Raw genomic sequence first — 17,387 nt, 5'->3', positions numbered from 1 at the left:
AGTTACTGTCACTTGTTAAACTTACGTGACGACAGGATATATAACACAATAGAATCATATCTATCTCTCAAATATGCATACACACACTCAAACACACAAATACTTTTTTTTCCTCCCCTCTCTGAGAGCGTCAAGTGGCAGTCCAGAGTGGTGTCTCTCTTTGGGCTGTGTTTGGTATAATTGGCAGCTGATTAATCACAGCTAATTAAATGTAATGATAGAGAAAGGTGGCCAATTTTGTGCTAAATGGTCAAGGTTAGGTAGAGGATTGTCAGGTGGCCAGGGCCTATTATTGCGGCACGCGCATGTGTGCGATGGTCAAGGTTAGGTAGTATTGCTAAAGAGTGCTGGAGCCATTATGTGTTTTTGTGTTAGGGAGAGGGGTTTGTGTGTGTGTGTGTGTGTGTGTGTGTGTGTGTGTGTGTGTGTGACTAAGTGGCCAGGTGATTAGTGGAATTAGAACATTAGGAATTGAGATGGAGAGGGTTTGTTAAGTGGAGGTGAGACAAGGTCGGCTCTATCTGTTTCTTTTTGTGTACATGTACATAAGGATGAGAAAGGAAGCACCTAAAGGCCACACAAGACTCTTAAAGAGGCAGAGTGATGGTCGGCCGTGTGTGAGTCAGGGGCTTGTGCTGATAATCTGACCCGATGACATTTTTCCGTCATCTCTTCCTGAAAGTGAGAGTGTCTGTGCTGTTGTTTGTTTCTACTTTGCATTCTCCTGATCCACCCCTGCGTGTGAAAGTTATGTGCCGTCTTATTTCTGAGGATTTTGTTTTCTGCCCAGATTAGGGAGATTTGTCCTGACGGATTCAGAATGCCAAACATATTCCTGCGTGTGTGTGTAGCGCGTAGATGTGCAGAAGGCTGCTCTGAGCCCGCAAGACTTTAACAAGTAAAGGGAATGGGAGGCAAAAAAGATGGAACACTTGCACTGGGCCTTAGTCTCTAAGAAGATTAGACAGACTGAGAGACAGAGAGAGTGCAACACATTTTAATTTGTCCCTTTGGCTGGCTGGGTAAGAACATAATGCCTCTGCCTGGGTCGGATGGAGGGATGGAAAGGCAGGGGGAAAAGACTGAGTAGGAGCAGGGGAGATTTGGAGGAAGAGGGAGGGATTGAGGGAAGAGGGGATTGACAGAGGAAAGGATGACGGCAGCAAGGGACGGTCAGAGAAAGGGATGAAGCCCGTCTTTTCTTGACTCTCCCCACCCTCTCACAGTATGATGGGCTCCCATCAAAGAGGCCAGCGGGGATTGAGCGCTGTTGATCCCCCCGTTCAGATTAACTTCCTGGCAGATCGCTCTGTCTCTGTCTCTCTTTTTTTTCAGATTACCAGGAAGAGAGGGGAGGGCGAGGTTTCTCAATCCTAGTCTTATTCAGATTGTATCAAAGCCCCAAAGAGACAGATGAAATCCTGATCACTGTTATTCCATGATAATAATCATCTAGTCACTCCACATATCAGGCTAAATCTTAGCGACACGAGCCTGCAGATCAATCTATGTCAGCCCTTATTTCACCGCCCACACACTCTGTCTGTCTGCATAGCACAACAAAAGTACGACAAATCTCCAAAAATGCAGCTTATTCAGGGCTGCTGGGACTTTATGCTCAGTAAATTTTAAAGTTATTGTTCTGTTTTGAATTTTTAACCTGTAAATTTACATCTAAAGTTGTTCTGAGCAGTCTTTTCTGTTTTCTCCTGATTGTTGAGGGAGGAAACAAAACATTGTTTTCCACTCAAACGAGTATTGGCAATAGAATAGAATAGAAAGAACTTTATTCATCCCCGAAGGGAAATTCAACTGTCTAGCAGCTTATAAAAAACAATCAAATTTCCCTTCATCAACAACACAGTGGTATTAAAATAGACATCAAATAAAATAAGTTGAAATAAGTGCATGAATAGTAATTAAAAATCAAAAATTAAATTAAATTAAATCAAATTAAAATTAAATTCAATTAAAATGACCCATTCCACAATAAGCTTGTGGGAAATTGGATGGGTATTTATAATAAATGATAATAATAATAAAAGTTATTTATAAAGGGCTTTTCAAAACAAAGTTCCAAAGTGCTTTAGATGGTTGATCCCAGATTTAAAACAATGCAGGATTCAAGCAAATAAAATGAGGCAATTTTAAGAAACTACAAAGAACAATAAAAATAAAATAAAGATAAAATACCGTCACTGAAGCAGATAAGCAAAGTTGGCAACTAACTGCCTCACAGAGCGATAGATTTATCACAAGATAAAAACAAATCAAACCATCAATTTTGACATGTATAAAATAAACAGTGTGTGGAAATTAATGAAAGGCTTTTTTGAACAGATAAGTTTTAAGAAGTGATTAAATGATGTCACTGATTCAGCAGCCTCAGATCCTCAGATCAGGGAGCTCCAGAGCTGAGGGGCTTTATCAGTAACCTAACTGACTCCTGATCAGCTTTCTGTGTGGAGTAAAAGTGGGCATACACAGGTTGTCAGCGCCATTGCAGCTGTGATACTTGTTCATCCTTTATGCTTATTTGCAGTGCAGTGTGCAGTGAGGGTGAAAGGAGAGGCTGATGGGCAAGTCGAGCTGCCTGTAGCCTGAGGGCTACCTGAAGCAACCATCTGTCATCATTTTAAAATGGATGAAATGTCAGAATATTTGTACAGCATTAACTTCCATTTAAGTTTTCTGTGTCAAAGAAAAAATCTGCTGAGCCAGCCTGTTATTATAACATAGGATATTTACCCTCTTTAATGGACGAGCTGCCTGGTTAATACATGGCAGTCCTGGAATTTAATCCCATGTTGTGTTAAAAGATTCATTCATTTTCTGTAACCACTTATCCTGTTAGGGGTCACAGGGGTGCTGGAGCCTATCCCAGCTGACATTGGTTGAGAGGCGGGGTTCACCCTGGACAGGTCACCAGACTATCACAGGGCTGACACATAGAGACAAACAACCATTCACACTCACATTCACACCTACGGACAATTTAGAGTCACCAGTTAACCTGCATGTCTTTGGACTGTGGGAGGAAGCTGGAGTACCTGGAGGAAACCCACACTGACACGGGGAGAACATGCAAACTCTGCACAGAAGGGCTCCCCCACCCTGGGGTTTCAGACAGCAGCATTGTTGTCATCTTTCTTCGTGAAATGAAGCCACGCTTTGGACTGTTTCTTCCTCTCTGACATGACTCCTTTCCAGTTTCCAGCAGTGTAGACGCACGAGTTTGACATCACTGTTTTGCAGTGTGCACTAACAGATCTGATCACCTCAGAGACATACGATTCAGATGAATCAGACAAGTTGGAACCAGTTCTCGATTCCCATCCCTCGTGGGAAATGCAACACCACAATATTCCATCATTCGTGTATTACTTTTGTTTGTTTTATTCGTAGCTCCAATTCAGTGTTGTTGAAAAGAGTTTTGACTCTTCAATAAGTGGAGTTATTTCACATTTTTGTTGTGCTTCTTTTAGTCTCAAGGTGTGTGTCAGTTTGTTCATCGGGAAGATGAAGACACTCTGTGGAACTTGTGACGAATATTTGCACTACTTTCTGATATTTAATAAGTTAAATGATTCGTTAATCAGCAAAAAAATAAAATAACCAAGAGACTTTTGTTGCAGCTCTGAGGTCAAACAGATGTATCAGGATCCTTTAAACAAATTTCACTGTATACCAGGTGTGTTAAATGTGTGCCTTGCAGCTTGTATGCACCTATGTGCTGTAAACCATCTCAAGGCCACACAAACATTCACTTCACATTTCTTCTTACAGTTAAAGATCATCTGAAAATGTATCAGTGTGCTGACTGAAGTACACAAGCTCATACAGGACACATTTCACCTTTAATCCAGTGTAACATCCCTCCACACTGACTCTGTCATATAACTGGTATTTAACTTAACCTAGTCTTTTTATAGACATTTGTATTGATTGTTCTGTGATTTAGCAATTTATCCACATGGCGCCCACGTCAGTCACACACAGTGACACCCAGGAGATGTTCACTCTTTACTGATGTGTTTATTTATCTGCTAACTGGATTCTTTCCATAGAAATTCTCATCTATTGTTTACTTTGTTTTGTTTTTTTTTTTGTATTTCCAGACCCCCGGGGTTAGGGCTCGACCTGGACGCCTGAACTGGTATGCAGAGAGATGCATTTCGTCCAATCAGGTAACACACAAACACATGCTAACAAACAAACACATAACCACAGATACAGGCTGAAGGACTCAAGGCCAAAAAGTGGGACGCAAACAGAGAGTGAAAATGCAAAAATTCCAACTTAAATTATATATTGTTGTGTTTGTGTGTATAGATGGAGGCCTTGGAGCATATGGTGGACTCGACGGCCAAGCTGTTTGAGTGCGACAGAGATCAGATGTACTCTTACATCCTCCGTCTCTGCAGTAAGTCTCTTCCTCTCTTTCATTTGTCTGTTTGTTCTGTTTTTTTCTCTCTCTCAGTTTGCAGCCTCCCACTTACCCCAATCTTCTCTGCTGTCGTGACCTCTCACCTCTGGGTGCGCTCTTGCCCCAGGCTCTGTGTGTGTCTGTGTGTGTGTGTGTGTGTGTGGGTGTGTGTGTGTGTGTGTGACGGAGAATGGGATCAGTCAAAAGTAAGAGCAGAAGACATGGTGTGATTGCTGCAGTGGAGAGCAGAGCAGATAACAGTTGTGATTGGAGTGTTAAAGCTGATTGTCAACCCATTACCCCCACTTCCGTGCGCGCACACACACTCACGCACACACACCTTCTAGTTAGTGTGTTTCCTAAATTACAGCATCGTTGAGGGTCGGTCAGTTGATCAGATTAGTGCTTTGATTGCCCTCTCCCAGCATGTAGCGCTTTGTCTGAAATTACTCTCTGGTGCAGGCTGAGTGATGAACTACAGCAATATGGACGCACTATACAACCACACGGGTCTGTGTGATATGACGTTTATAACTGATTATATATGAAACTTTCCGCTGCTTTGTTTCTTGTTGTTTCCAGAGGAGACAAACAACTGGCAGAAGGCAGAAGCGCTGTGGACGAAGATGCAGGAGGAGAACCTTATTCCCAGGGAGGGGACCCTGCGCTTGCTGGCAGACATCCTGAAGGAAAATGGCCAGGAGGTGCCATTTGAGGTGCCCGAGGTAAAACCCCAGCTTTATAATATGTACATCCCAGTAACGCTCATTAGACAGATCTGTCATTCAGAATAATAATTGCCTGGAGGTTCCTGAGGGGGGGGAGCAGAGCAGATAAAGCTGAAAGGAGATTCCCAAGAGCTCTGAAGGACTCTGAAAGTGCCCGAGGTCAAACATAACACACAAGCATACAGCACTGATGGTCAAATACAAATCACAATGGTGCCTATGCATACATTTCTGTCCCTAAATGTTAAATGAAATGAGGAGAACGTCCCCATGTTTATCTACTATATCCTGTCTGTTGATGTTTTAAGTAATTTATGGAGCAAAAATAGCAAATATTCTCAGTTTACAGCATCTCAAACAAGTTTTTTTGTTGCTTTATGTCAGTGTAAATTGAATAAATCTTGTTTTATTGTACTAAGTGCAGTTTATAGATGTGACCTTGGTCTCTGGCAACTTGTGAAGGTTATGTCTCACTATTTTCTGACATTATATAGGTTCTTAAAAATGCAAATGGCAGCCCTCCCTTTATATTTGAGGCGTCTATGATAAACATTAAAGCTACTACAGGTCATTTTCCAAAAAGCCAGATAGATAGAGGACTTTCTTACATCCCTATGTAAAGATGCAGTGTTACAACATTCAAATTACACATGAATCTTAAAACACACAACATAAGGCACAAAAAGATAATCACTCAAATTAGAACATAAATAATTTAGATCTTAACTAGAAACTAAAGTAAAGGACGAGGGTCAGGGACTGAACTGGGTACTTTTAAAAGCACCGACCAACCAACCATCGGTGCCAAATTTTGGTACCAGAGAACATGCCTGGATGAGAACGCCAGGCTTAAACAAAAGGCAGAAGTGCTGTGAAGCAACTTGGCAATGGAGCTCTGTGGAGCTACTGGGTTCAACTTCAGACAGGAAGTGGAAGCACCCCAAAGCCAAAAAGCAGGGCATAGAGCTCCACGGCTGCTCCACGCAGCGCACATCTGCCGCAATAGTTGTGGCGTCTGGTCTGTTTTCTTTTCTATATTATTTTAGTAAAAGCCAAGTAGCCTGTCAATGCCAACTGGGCAGAAACATATAGACACACACAAGCTGAGAGACAGAGAGACAAAAGATTATCTCTCTGTTTGGTTAGAAAAAGGGAGAATTTCTTTTTCAACCCTGCAGCTTTTTCAAAAATTACATTTCTTGTTATTACAGAGAAAGTAAAGTATTGAAAAAAAGTACCTTTAGGTAACAGTGCCAAATTCCAGGTACTGTTATCAGGTCAAATGTAAATGGTACCCAACCCTATAAAGGACCTTCCAACTGTAAATATGCTGCCTTCAGATTATACTTGTGAGCTTGTGGTTACAACATGGGAAGTTGTGCAGACGATACGCTTTGTGGGTAAGTTGTAAGAACACCACTGCTAGGCAATGGGGATTGTCGACATCTCCACCAAGGTGTCAGTTTAGCAAGCAGGTAACATAATGCAGGAAATGGAAAGTCACAGTGACAGAGGTAAAAGATGAGGCTGTGGGAATAATCATCCATTTCCTCAGACATAAAATTAGGCAAAGAAACTCTATATAATATTATCTTATCATCCACAGGAAAATTGAACTTCCACAGCATCCGCCTTCTCTGAAAATGTCATAAAACACGTCACAACTTGGAGCTTTTAGAACATTCTGTGAACATGATAAACACAACCCCATTTGGAGGCAGCAGTATATACAATGATGGTGCCCAGGAGTATTCTGTTCACTATCATCAACATCTGAGCTGCATAGATTTATATTGATTATAGCCAAATATAAACGGAAGCTGATCTCCCATTATTTAAAATGCAGTGGTGTCACTCCCACCTATTTTCATACTGCATATATTAACCAAAGAGCACGCTGAGTCCAGCCTCTGATGGCAGGAACTAACCCCAGGAAACCTCTGAAAACTCTCATTAACTGCTCTGTCCGTACAGCCCCCCCCCCCCTTGACTCTGCTCCACTTTAAGCTCTTGTTCATTACATGCAGAGGAAACAGGATTGAAGCTCTGATCTGAAGTGTGGTCAATCAGACCGGCTGGCTGGTGAAAGGAATTACAGCCTGATCTGTCTGTAAATCTGTAATGCCAGACTAATTTAGCCAGCAGCTAAATGCCACCATATGGCTGCCGCTGGTTTCTTAGTTATATATGTGCGCGTGGCCTCGACCGTATTTGGCTGAGTGACGAGGACAGAATGTGAATAAATAAATAAATTGAATACGATAAATTCAGAGGGGACTTCTGCTTTAAATAATACACTGTTAGTGTTCCAGTGCTGCATTTCTCCTCAGCTTCAGTTTGCATGTGAGCGTGCTTCAGTAGCCCGAAGCATGATGAGACAGGAAGTGATTGCTGTTGCCTGGAGCGATGAACTTGCTGACCCCTGGGGGCTCTTGAGTTGACACCCCCGCTCCGACACACACACACACACACACACACACTCGCAAATACACACACACTTTTCTTTTGCCCCTGGGGTGCCAGACCTAATTTGCCCCTAGCCAATACAGCTTAACCCCCTCCCCTCACTGCTACACGGGTGACCGAGCATTAGGGGACCCTGCCCTGCCTGCCCGGCATTATTGCACTGTCATACACACACAGCAGCTCGTTGCAGCACACAGTTGAGTGTGTGTGTGTGTGTGTGTGTGTGTGTGGGCTGGCTTGAATGCTGGCAGTAGCTGCAACATCAGACTGACTTTCATCACTGTTTTCCCTTTGTGTGTCATTTACAGACCTGGTACCAAGAAGCTGCCGTCAAGAAAGTGGAGGCGGCAGCAGCAACAACTTTCCCCTCAGCTGAGGCTAATGCCATACTCACAGCCCGTGTGATGGCCCTCTGTAAAAGGGGCAAAGCCAAAGGTAAACAGCAGGAGGTCCCAGTGTTGTTGTCCCACATGATATAGAGCTCAACTAAACACATAAGAAGCTAGTTTGAGGTGTGTAATGTTTCCATTTGAAGCAAGTTGCAGCCTCCGGGGCTGAAAAATGAAGCCAACATTGAGGCCGGCTCCATATGTGAGTCAGTCCCCATACACCCCCCAACTTTACAGCAGAGATGAACATGTTCACAGCCTGGTACAAAAAATGGTTTTGGTCTCTTATAGCTAGTTTCCCCGTTCATGACAACTGTTCAGGATCACAACTAACCATAGACTGTAAATGCACCATGCCAACCAAGCTAGCAGCTAGTGTTAGGGTTAACTCCACTCTCTTGTTCACCTTCATCTAGTCCCAAAAATCCAAGATGTCGTTTAGATTACTATAATGCCCTGCTCTCTGGTCTTCCCAAAAAGACCACCTCTAACCTGCAGCTACTCCAAAACTCAGCCGCTGACGAGGACCAGAGGGCGGGCGCACATTACACCAGTTTTAGAATCGCTGCATTGGCTCCCCGTGTGTTTCAGGATCGATTTTAAGGTTCTTCTATTAATTTTTAAATGTCTTAACAGTCTTGGGACATCTTATTTATCTGACCTGCTTTTACCATATCAACCCTCGTGAATCCTGAGGTCCTCCGGCACTGGCCTTTTAATCATTCCAAGAGTTAGAACAAAAACCCACGAGGAGGCTGCATTCAGCCATTATGGCCCTCACTTATGGAACAGCCTGCCAGAGAGCATCAGGACTGCAGAGACTGTTGATGTTTTTAAAAGGAGGCTCAAGACTCACCTTTTTAATTTAGCTTTTAACTGATTTCTTTTACTCTTTTAATTCTTCTATTATGTTATTTTTTACTTTCTAATGCTTTTAAATGATTTATTTTTAAATCTTTATGCATTTTAGTTTCTAAATCTTCATTTATTTATTTATTATTCATATTATTTTAATCTTTAAATCTTTAATTTTTCCTAATCTTACATTTTTATACATTTTATCATTATTTTATCTCATACTTGTTTTATCTTATCATATTGCCTTTTAGTCTTTTAGTCTTTTAGTTTTTAGCTCCAGTGTTTCCTCATGGGGGGCCTCCACACTGAGGGGTGTGTCCGGTCTGCCCGCGGGGACGTCGCCCTGGAGATCCCTCAGGCCCAGAGGACTGGGGGGCTCTGCACCATGTGTGGAGTCCACCCCAGTCTGTCTGGGTCGGGGTGGTTTGTTTGTTTTTATTCTGTGAAGCACTTTGTGCTGCATTTTTAATGTATGAAAAGTGCTATACAAATAAAGTTTGATCTGAAGATAGCAACGGCCCAAATGCCAAATACAAAGCTACTAACGGAAGTCCACAAACCAGTGGTTAACACCATGGAGGCTGCACTTCCTTTGTGCATTTTAAGTTGAGCTGAGTGACATTTTTGACCATTAGGGAGCAGTGAGACTCCCAACATCTCTGACTTACTTCTGGCTTATCGGTTTTATTTTAGCTATAACGGCCTTTTAAAACATACAGCACAGTCAGCAGCATGAGCTTCCACTTGGATTCCGTGGAAGTCCATTACACACTCGTGTTTTAGTTCTACTTCCTTTCTGGAACATTTAGCTTCCTGGAGTTCACTCGTTTACTTTGCTGTCTGCTGATTTGTGTGAGGCAGGTAGCGTTAAGTGGGATTTTTCTGCTTGAGATGGTCCTGGGCAAGAGTCGATAAACACTCAAATGTATAGGGGACAAGGATGCAAACTTTGGGAGAATCTTTCATTGAAGGCATTTATAGTGCGACCCTACATCCTTTCTCACTGTTGCACACTCTGCCAGTTGCTACGTGAATTGTTAGATTACCTGTTTTGTAAAGTTAAAGCAACTGAAGGACACATCACCTCCCAGTTCTGAGGCTGACAAGGTGCAGGGGGGGTTCAGAAGCTGTTCAACTGTCTGACAAGCACCTCAGACATCTTTAAAGCTGTGTAGAGCTGCAAGAGTTCAGTGTTAAATCTTTAGGCTGAAGCTTTATTGCTTCAGTGTCGCTATAAAAATATTGTTTGATAAAGCCTTAAAGGGACTTCAGCCTACTTATTGAGTATGTGGCAGTCGTTGAAGAAGTATTCAGATCTTTTGTCGAAGTTAAAGTTGCAATACTTCAGTGTAAAAATACTACTCATTATGAAGGTAATTTATATGTATCATGTTACTGAACATCATTTTACTGCAATAATGTCATAATAATCACTGGAATTTTGCAGCTGGTAGAGGTGGGAATTTGTTTAATTACTTCATATCCTGCTGGGTTACTGATAATAAAAGACCATCATTTAATAGTTGAATTATATTTTGAATTAATAATCTACATCTACAGAGTAACTTAAGTTATCAAAGATATGTTGTTGAGTAAAAAGGACAATATTTGCCTCCAAAATGTAGTGGGGTAGAAATATAACATAGTAGCAAAAATGGCAACACTCAAGTAAAGTACAAGTACCTCAAATTGCACTTAAGCACAGCACTTGAGTAAATGTACATACATGCCACCATTGCTGTTTGGGGTCACCTGCAGCAAGTAGCACCAGATTTCATATGAATTTCAGTGACATGAAGCTTTAAACATCTTGGTAAAAGCAGATTTCTCTATTTCTCTCTATAACCTCTGACTGCTGTTTTCTCTCCCTCGTCCTCTCCGTCTACAGAAGCCTATGGGATACTGAAGGATGCCAATAAAAGGGGCGTGGTGTTAGGTCCCTCCCCTTACGATCAGCTGATCCGAGCCCTGTTGGCCAGGGGATACTTGGAGGAAGCCATAGCAGTCAAGGACATGTGAGTGCCTCGACATCTCATTCTGCAACAACAAATGACGTATTTTGGTGAAGCCTGACCAAACATATGTGAGGATGTTTGAATGGTTTCATGATAGTTGGTGTCATGACAGCTGTCTGTGTCAGCTCCTCCGTACAAATATTAACAGCAGCTGAAAACTGAGGATCCATTTAATAGTGAACTTTGTTTCTCAGATCATCCAGGCTCAAAACAGTTAAAGGGATAGTTGGGATCTTTTGACAGAGGGTTCTATGAGTGACTTAAACGCAGGTTAAACAGAAGAAATTCATGCACAGTGTGAAGCAAGGACTTCAGGGTGAACCACGGCCAAAATAACACTCAGAAAGCTGTCTAGGCCCTACAAATAAAAAAGCAAACAAAATTACAATATTAGGCCTGACTCCCTAAACTAAACAAAAACAGGAGTGCAAGCTTTTTGCAATCTATGTGTGAGCGCAGTTAGCAAAGAGCTGGGCTAGGGTGAAGCTAACACACACACACACACTAATGCTGTGTCTCAAATCACGTACTTCCGTCAGTACACTTCCATGTAGTATACTATGTGCACTATGTACTTATTGGCGTAGTGCGCAAATTTCGACAGGGTAGTGTTGTCTCAAACCAAACGCGGCCGTTGTGTGCTCACCGGAAATGACGACCGCAAATTAGCTAGTTAGCAAACTAGCATTAGCAATCGCGTTATCATTCACGGTACCAAATCATTACAGACTGCTAAATTAACCCAGCAAACATACTGCTAGCTTACACCCGACAACAGTATAGTGGTGCTTAGTGCAAAAAAAGTTGTCCCTCCCCTTTCGCTGTGTAGTCAAGATGGCGACCACTGAGGGCGGGAAGTATTAATGCACTGACTATAGATAAGTACCTCATACAGCCCCACTTCAAAAGATCCAAACTATCCCTTTATTGCATGAGAATATATTGTGAAATATCCACTCTTAGCGCAGACAGACATCACAGCAGTGTATCTTGGTTATAAACATAACAAATTCAACATGTAGTGTGGTTAATGCTCTCAGTCTGTGGCACCGGGTCACCTCAGGCTAGAACTACATCTCCTCAATAGACATGAGGATTATAAACTGATTGTGTGCGAACACTCTCGGCCCTGCTGGATGTGAACAGTGATTCTTACTAAGCCCTGAGACATACACACACACACACACACACACACACACGCTCGTATGTGCAGATTAATTTCGGTTTTCTGGACGGGTGACTTTGCGTAAAAACATCAATCTTCTTGCAATTAGTAATGTATCGTGTGTTGTTGTGTTACGGGGGCCGTATCAGGGCTCGAGCCTGGAGACAAATGGATGGACGGACAGAGGTATTAGAGATCTGAGCTTAGTGCAGCGCTGATCTTCTCAGTTTGTCCTTTTAGGTAATCTCCTGCTTTTTCTTTATCTCCTTTTGTCCCTGTCTTTATATCACTTTCTCGCTGCGGAGGCAACAACACAGAAGCGCAGAGATAATAATATAATGACATGATACACTGAAAAAAGAGATGCGGTTACTAATTTGTGAGGGAAAGAGAAAAAACATGTAAAAACATCCATTACACTATCAGTCTCTTCCTGTTTTCGGGCTCTCTACATGGTTCACTCTCTTATGTGATGAGAAATAATCGTATCAATTTTAGACCCCTGTTTCAACAAGCGCGAGGCAATACAAGTGATAACCCATCTCCAGTCTCTGTTTGATTTGGTTTATGGCATCCCTGCCTGGATAAAAGCTTCGTTTATCTGCACTCTAAATGAGAAGTGAAATGAGCTGAGAGGAGAGTCGGCGAGAGATGGAAAGTGGGGAGGAAAGGAAGGAGATAAAAAGAGATGAGCGGGAAGAGAGGAGTGAAGGAGGCGACGAGGGCTAGATTTAATCGCGTACGAGGTTAATGAAGACGCTATAGGCATTAATTCTCTGTGCGTGTGGGTGTGTGTGTTTGTTTTTGGGTAATCTGTACAGAATTGAGCAGCGGGGTGCTTATGGCGAGATTAAGGGATTGGGAGAGAGTGATGATGATAAGAGAGACTGAGGAAGGGGTGGATGTTGGATTCATTGACTGAAGCACAATACCCCTAGAAGGAGAAGGCGATAGAGAGCGGTGGTGAGAGTGTGTGTGTGTGTGTGTGTGTGTGTGTGTGTGTTTGTGTGTGGGGAGGAAAGGTGAGTGGGAGACGGCCTCTAGAGATTTCCTCCCACCCGATAAGAATAATTCTGACCCTGCTCCCCCCTCTGCTCGGTCTCCACGGCAATCCGTCAGCGACCCTGTTACCGCTCCAATCTCCGCCGTGACCCTGTCACAGCAGCTGCCGGATGCTGCTTGGCCTGGTGTCGCCGTGGTGATAAGGATTGCCGGCCTGATGCTCAGTTGAGCGGACGGATTAATCTGGTTGCAGGGCTATAATAACAAATACAAAAAAAGATGGGAGGCGAGCGTGATTGAGGTTTTAGTGGCAAGGAAATGAAAAGGAGGAGGACTGAAAAGGACCGCAAATAGACCGAGTGAGGGAGGGAACGTCTGGAGGAGGAAGTGATGAGGAATGAGGGGCAGCTCCCATAGGCCTCAACACAGCCTCATCCTCTCACATAATACCACGCACAGATATACAAACACGCACGTGCAGCGGCTCAGCGGGAAGTAATCAACTGTTTGATGTCTGTATTATTTTCGGGGTTACAGAGAGCACTTTACAAGAGGCTCAGATTTGTTCTGTCAATTACATTCGTTCCCATTGTTTCGTCTGTCTTCTGTCTTTCAGCTCATGTCTTTCTCCACTCTGCGATTTCTGATGTGATGCCTTATAAAGGCCCAAGTGCAAAAGACTGAGATGTCACGGAGATATTAACTCAGTCATCACAGATTATAACGATTTCCTTTTAATGGTAGAGTAGTCTCATGTAGTTAGATCTCTTTATCTCCACAGCGCTGTGCGTGTCAGCTCGAGAGAGAAGTCTGCAAACATATATTATTCTGCTATAGTTGGAAGAAATGCTCTGGCCTGTTTGCATTTTTTTAAACCAGCCTGCCAGTCTGAGTCTGAGTCAGAGTCTGGGCTTTTCCAAGTTGTGTTCACGAGTTGTTTTATTCAAAGTAGGTCTTTACAACAATTCAGCAAAACAACAAAGCAGGAATTCCTCATTGCAAGATCCAAATCTGTACACTGTACTGTACATCATCAAATGTCATTTTAACAGTTGCTGTGATCATATTTTGCACACCAGTCATGACTATTAGCAGGCATGCTAACAGAATGACACAAATGAGAAGTGTATACCAAACCAAGAACATCCTCTGTGTCTCCCTCAGTGCTGTGTCTCATTTGCCGAACTTCCAGCTGGGTGATCTCGCCACCAGTTTGCTCATCATCACACACAGCAAGAAAGGCCAGTCCAAAGGTAAGAAACAGACACGTATGTTTAAACACACACTCATATACGTCTCACTTCATACTCACATTAACTCACCTCCGGCACTCCTCCACAGAGGCTCTCGAGAAACTGAAGTCAATGCTGGAGGCAGACCGTGTGCCCTCACAGCTCGCCTTCACCAGGGTGATCCAGGCCCTAGGTAATGATGGCCACGTGGAGGGGATCCAGGAAGTGGAGTCACTGGTGAAGGGCCTCGGCGTGAACCTCAACCTGACCAGCATGGTGTTTGTTAACAACATGGCCCTCGCACACATCAAGAAGTAAGAAGAGGCACTTAAAGCACGTGTAGGATTTAAGGATTTCAGACTGTGGTGTCTCATTTTTCTGCAAAGAAAAAACATAGCCATCTCAGTAATTTGAAACATCCTTTAAACACATAAATGTCTACACAAAGAGGCTTTAACTCTGGATTTTGGTCACGTATGAGACACATATTTCCCTAAATCGAACTTTTGTCATCATATCATCTCTAATCCCTGTCGCCAAGTGTAGTAAATTGAGCGCAGACAGACACCAATCAGGGAAACAAAGCACTGCAGATGAGCAGGGCTGCATAAGCAAAACGTAATTTCAATTTATGATGCAATTTGCTGTGCTGTGTGAAGTCTTTTATATTATTTTGTAGACTGTGTGGCATTACTGTGCAGCACACAGAGATGAACTGTTAAATGCAACACCAGCAGCAAAGTGTGACAAGACCCACGTTGACACACTCTTAAAGTAAAAGCTTACAGGGCGAGTGGGGCGTCAAGAACAAATAGGAAACACAGGCGTAATAGGATTATTCATGGATTCCTTTTAATGTCATAAAACGACCCATCCTCCATTTCTGCTTTGTCGCTTCTCAAACAACAGAGAACAAATACATGAAACACATTGTGCATCAAACTTTCATTGCGCTACTTGCCGCATTAGCGCTGTCCCCCAGCTCGAGCGGCAGCGTCCCTGTGCCATCTCGGAGGGACAGCAGGAAGTGAAGAATAGCAAGACAGTCTCACGCCCGATTGGCCATCGCAGCGCCGGCCTGTCAGCTTGAACCCTGACCTCCCAGGAGCTGCGCTCTGAGCAGCTCTGACACGTGCGTCCCCGCTGTATCTGAGTCAAGCTGACTGGTTAAGAGCCCGGGCGGAAAAGCAAGCAGGCCCGGAAAGTGTAGCGCCACATTTAGAGGGGCCCCCCGCTGAATTATTCAGACGGTCCCAGTCGCAACAATCAGCGTAGATATGTTCCCCCACCTCTGGAACGCTCTCACATATACATATACAGGGGCACACACACACACACCCAGTGTGTTAAATATTCATTACGACTGCTGACGGTGGGGAGGGAGCAGGGAGCGTAAAGTGTTAGCAGCGAGGTCGGGTTGCCAGATTGAGTTGTTTTAGATTTGTAGCTCTTTGGTGTGCAGGCTTTGTTTGGTTGTGGCAACCTCAGCAGAAAAACATTTCACAGTGTGAGTGGAGAACGAGCTGGTCTGCACTCTGTGGGAGGAAAAACATGAAACCAATATCATTTTAATATTAACGTACTAAAATTTCCAAAGTCTAAAATCAGCATGTCGGAGCAGTTTTAATGTTCTTTAACCAGTTTCTCATATTAATAATATATCTCACCCCAAGGGGTCAAATCACACTCTGAGAGGTGACTCATGGTTTGGCTTATTACTGATGTATTGTTTTTCTCCCAGCCCAGAGTCTCCAGCAACTACGGCCATATTATACATTGTTGTCTTTGAAGCTTAAACACTATAAAGATAAAATTATACTATCGTAGTGACCAAAATTATTAGTTATCAGTATTATCGTGGGGTTCTTAAAATGTGCTGAAAATGTTTAAAAAGTACTGATACACACACTGAAGTTTTATGTTGAAAACCATAAATAAAATAAGCAATTAGCATTTTGTTTGCATAAGTATTAAAATAATAACATAGCCAATACCTTAATGTAAACATATGAAAACCATATTAAATGTGCATTAATATTAGGGATGGAACTATGTGGTTATGCATCTTGGAGGCTGTTGTGAACTTTGGTTGAAGCTAGACAGTATTTAATGTCAGTCTTTCAAAGTGCAGTAATCTAACTTGGATTTAATGATAAATAAATCTGAAACAACAATATTAATCATGGAAAATTTCACCATAATTTATTGTGAATTTGTTAACTATTTCAACCCTAGCTGTCTCACAATCTCACAATTTACATCCAGTGAGCATTCAGCGTCAATACAGAAGGAAGCGTGCCCTTTATGTAACAAGAATGAAAGTAGAGGTGCGGACACGTCAGAGTAACCTGCTCGCCTTCGTAATCCATAACGCAGTCTTCCCCTAATCTAAACCACACCTTAGTTGCCATGCACAGGCATTGGAATATACACTGTGAATAAAAATAGTGGACACCTCCATGACGTCATCTGTTGGTTTGTGGACTCCCATTTTACGGCCTTGGCATTTTGGCCAGAAGTGACCATATTTGGAGGGGAGGGTGGAGCAGTGGAGGAGCGAGGAGTGGATCTGACTCACAGACTATTAACTTTAAGCCTTAATAAATTGTAAATGGGTGACTTACATAAAAATTCATCCCCTGTACAGTTGTCATGAAGGGAGAAATTAGCTGTAGAGACCAAAACCTTTTTTTGAACCAGACTGCAAACATGTTAAATTTCGGCATTTCAACATGGTGGTCTTTGGGGATTGATTTGTTTTGATCTACTCTAACCCTTTATTTCCTTCCCACTCTCTTCAGTGGTGACTTTGACTCAGCAGTGGAGGTTTTGGAGGCCGTCTACACCAGTCCAGACAACGCAAACCCCAGTATGGCCTTCGTCTTCAGACGGATCTTGGAAAATGACAACGACAAAGCCTTGGACAAGTGTAAGACCTAGAATCCACACAAGAAATACAAACTATGTAAAATGACTATAAGAATGATGTCATAGAGTCCTGAAAAAACACGTTACGATAAAACCATTTGACCAGTTGTGCACACTGTGTTGCAGTGAGTGCTATGGCAGAGCGGCTAGCCAACCACTTTGCCTGCTACAGACCAGC

The 17,387-nt window shown here is 42.8% G+C and overlaps 1 protein-coding gene across 1 annotated transcript in view; it reads left to right on the top strand.

Moving 5' to 3' along the window:
• lrpprc (leucine-rich pentatricopeptide repeat containing) overlaps nucleotides 1–17,387 on the top strand; it is a 77,696-nt gene that overhangs the window by 44,569 nt on the left and 15,740 nt on the right. Inside the window, exons 26-34 of the mRNA XM_033613125.2 lie at nucleotides 4,119–4,187; nucleotides 4,333–4,423; nucleotides 5,009–5,151; nucleotides 7,929–8,055; nucleotides 10,756–10,882; nucleotides 14,214–14,302; nucleotides 14,391–14,595; nucleotides 17,083–17,210; nucleotides 17,336–17,387. The exon at nucleotides 17,336–17,387 is cut by the window's right edge and continues 64 nt beyond it. Of these exons, the coding sequence (XP_033469016.1) occupies nucleotides 4,119–4,187; nucleotides 4,333–4,423; nucleotides 5,009–5,151; nucleotides 7,929–8,055; nucleotides 10,756–10,882; nucleotides 14,214–14,302; nucleotides 14,391–14,595; nucleotides 17,083–17,210; nucleotides 17,336–17,387 (1,031 nt within the window). The remainder of the gene's footprint in view (nucleotides 1–4,118; nucleotides 4,188–4,332; nucleotides 4,424–5,008; nucleotides 5,152–7,928; nucleotides 8,056–10,755; nucleotides 10,883–14,213; nucleotides 14,303–14,390; nucleotides 14,596–17,082; nucleotides 17,211–17,335) is intronic.

This window comes from Epinephelus lanceolatus, chromosome 17, assembly GCF_041903045.1.
Source record: "Epinephelus lanceolatus isolate andai-2023 chromosome 17, ASM4190304v1, whole genome shotgun sequence".
NCBI classification, from domain to species: domain Eukaryota; kingdom Metazoa; phylum Chordata; class Actinopteri; order Perciformes; family Serranidae; genus Epinephelus; species Epinephelus lanceolatus.
The sequence above is the reverse complement of the archived record's forward strand: the minus strand, read 5'-3'. Positions and strand labels throughout refer to the sequence as shown.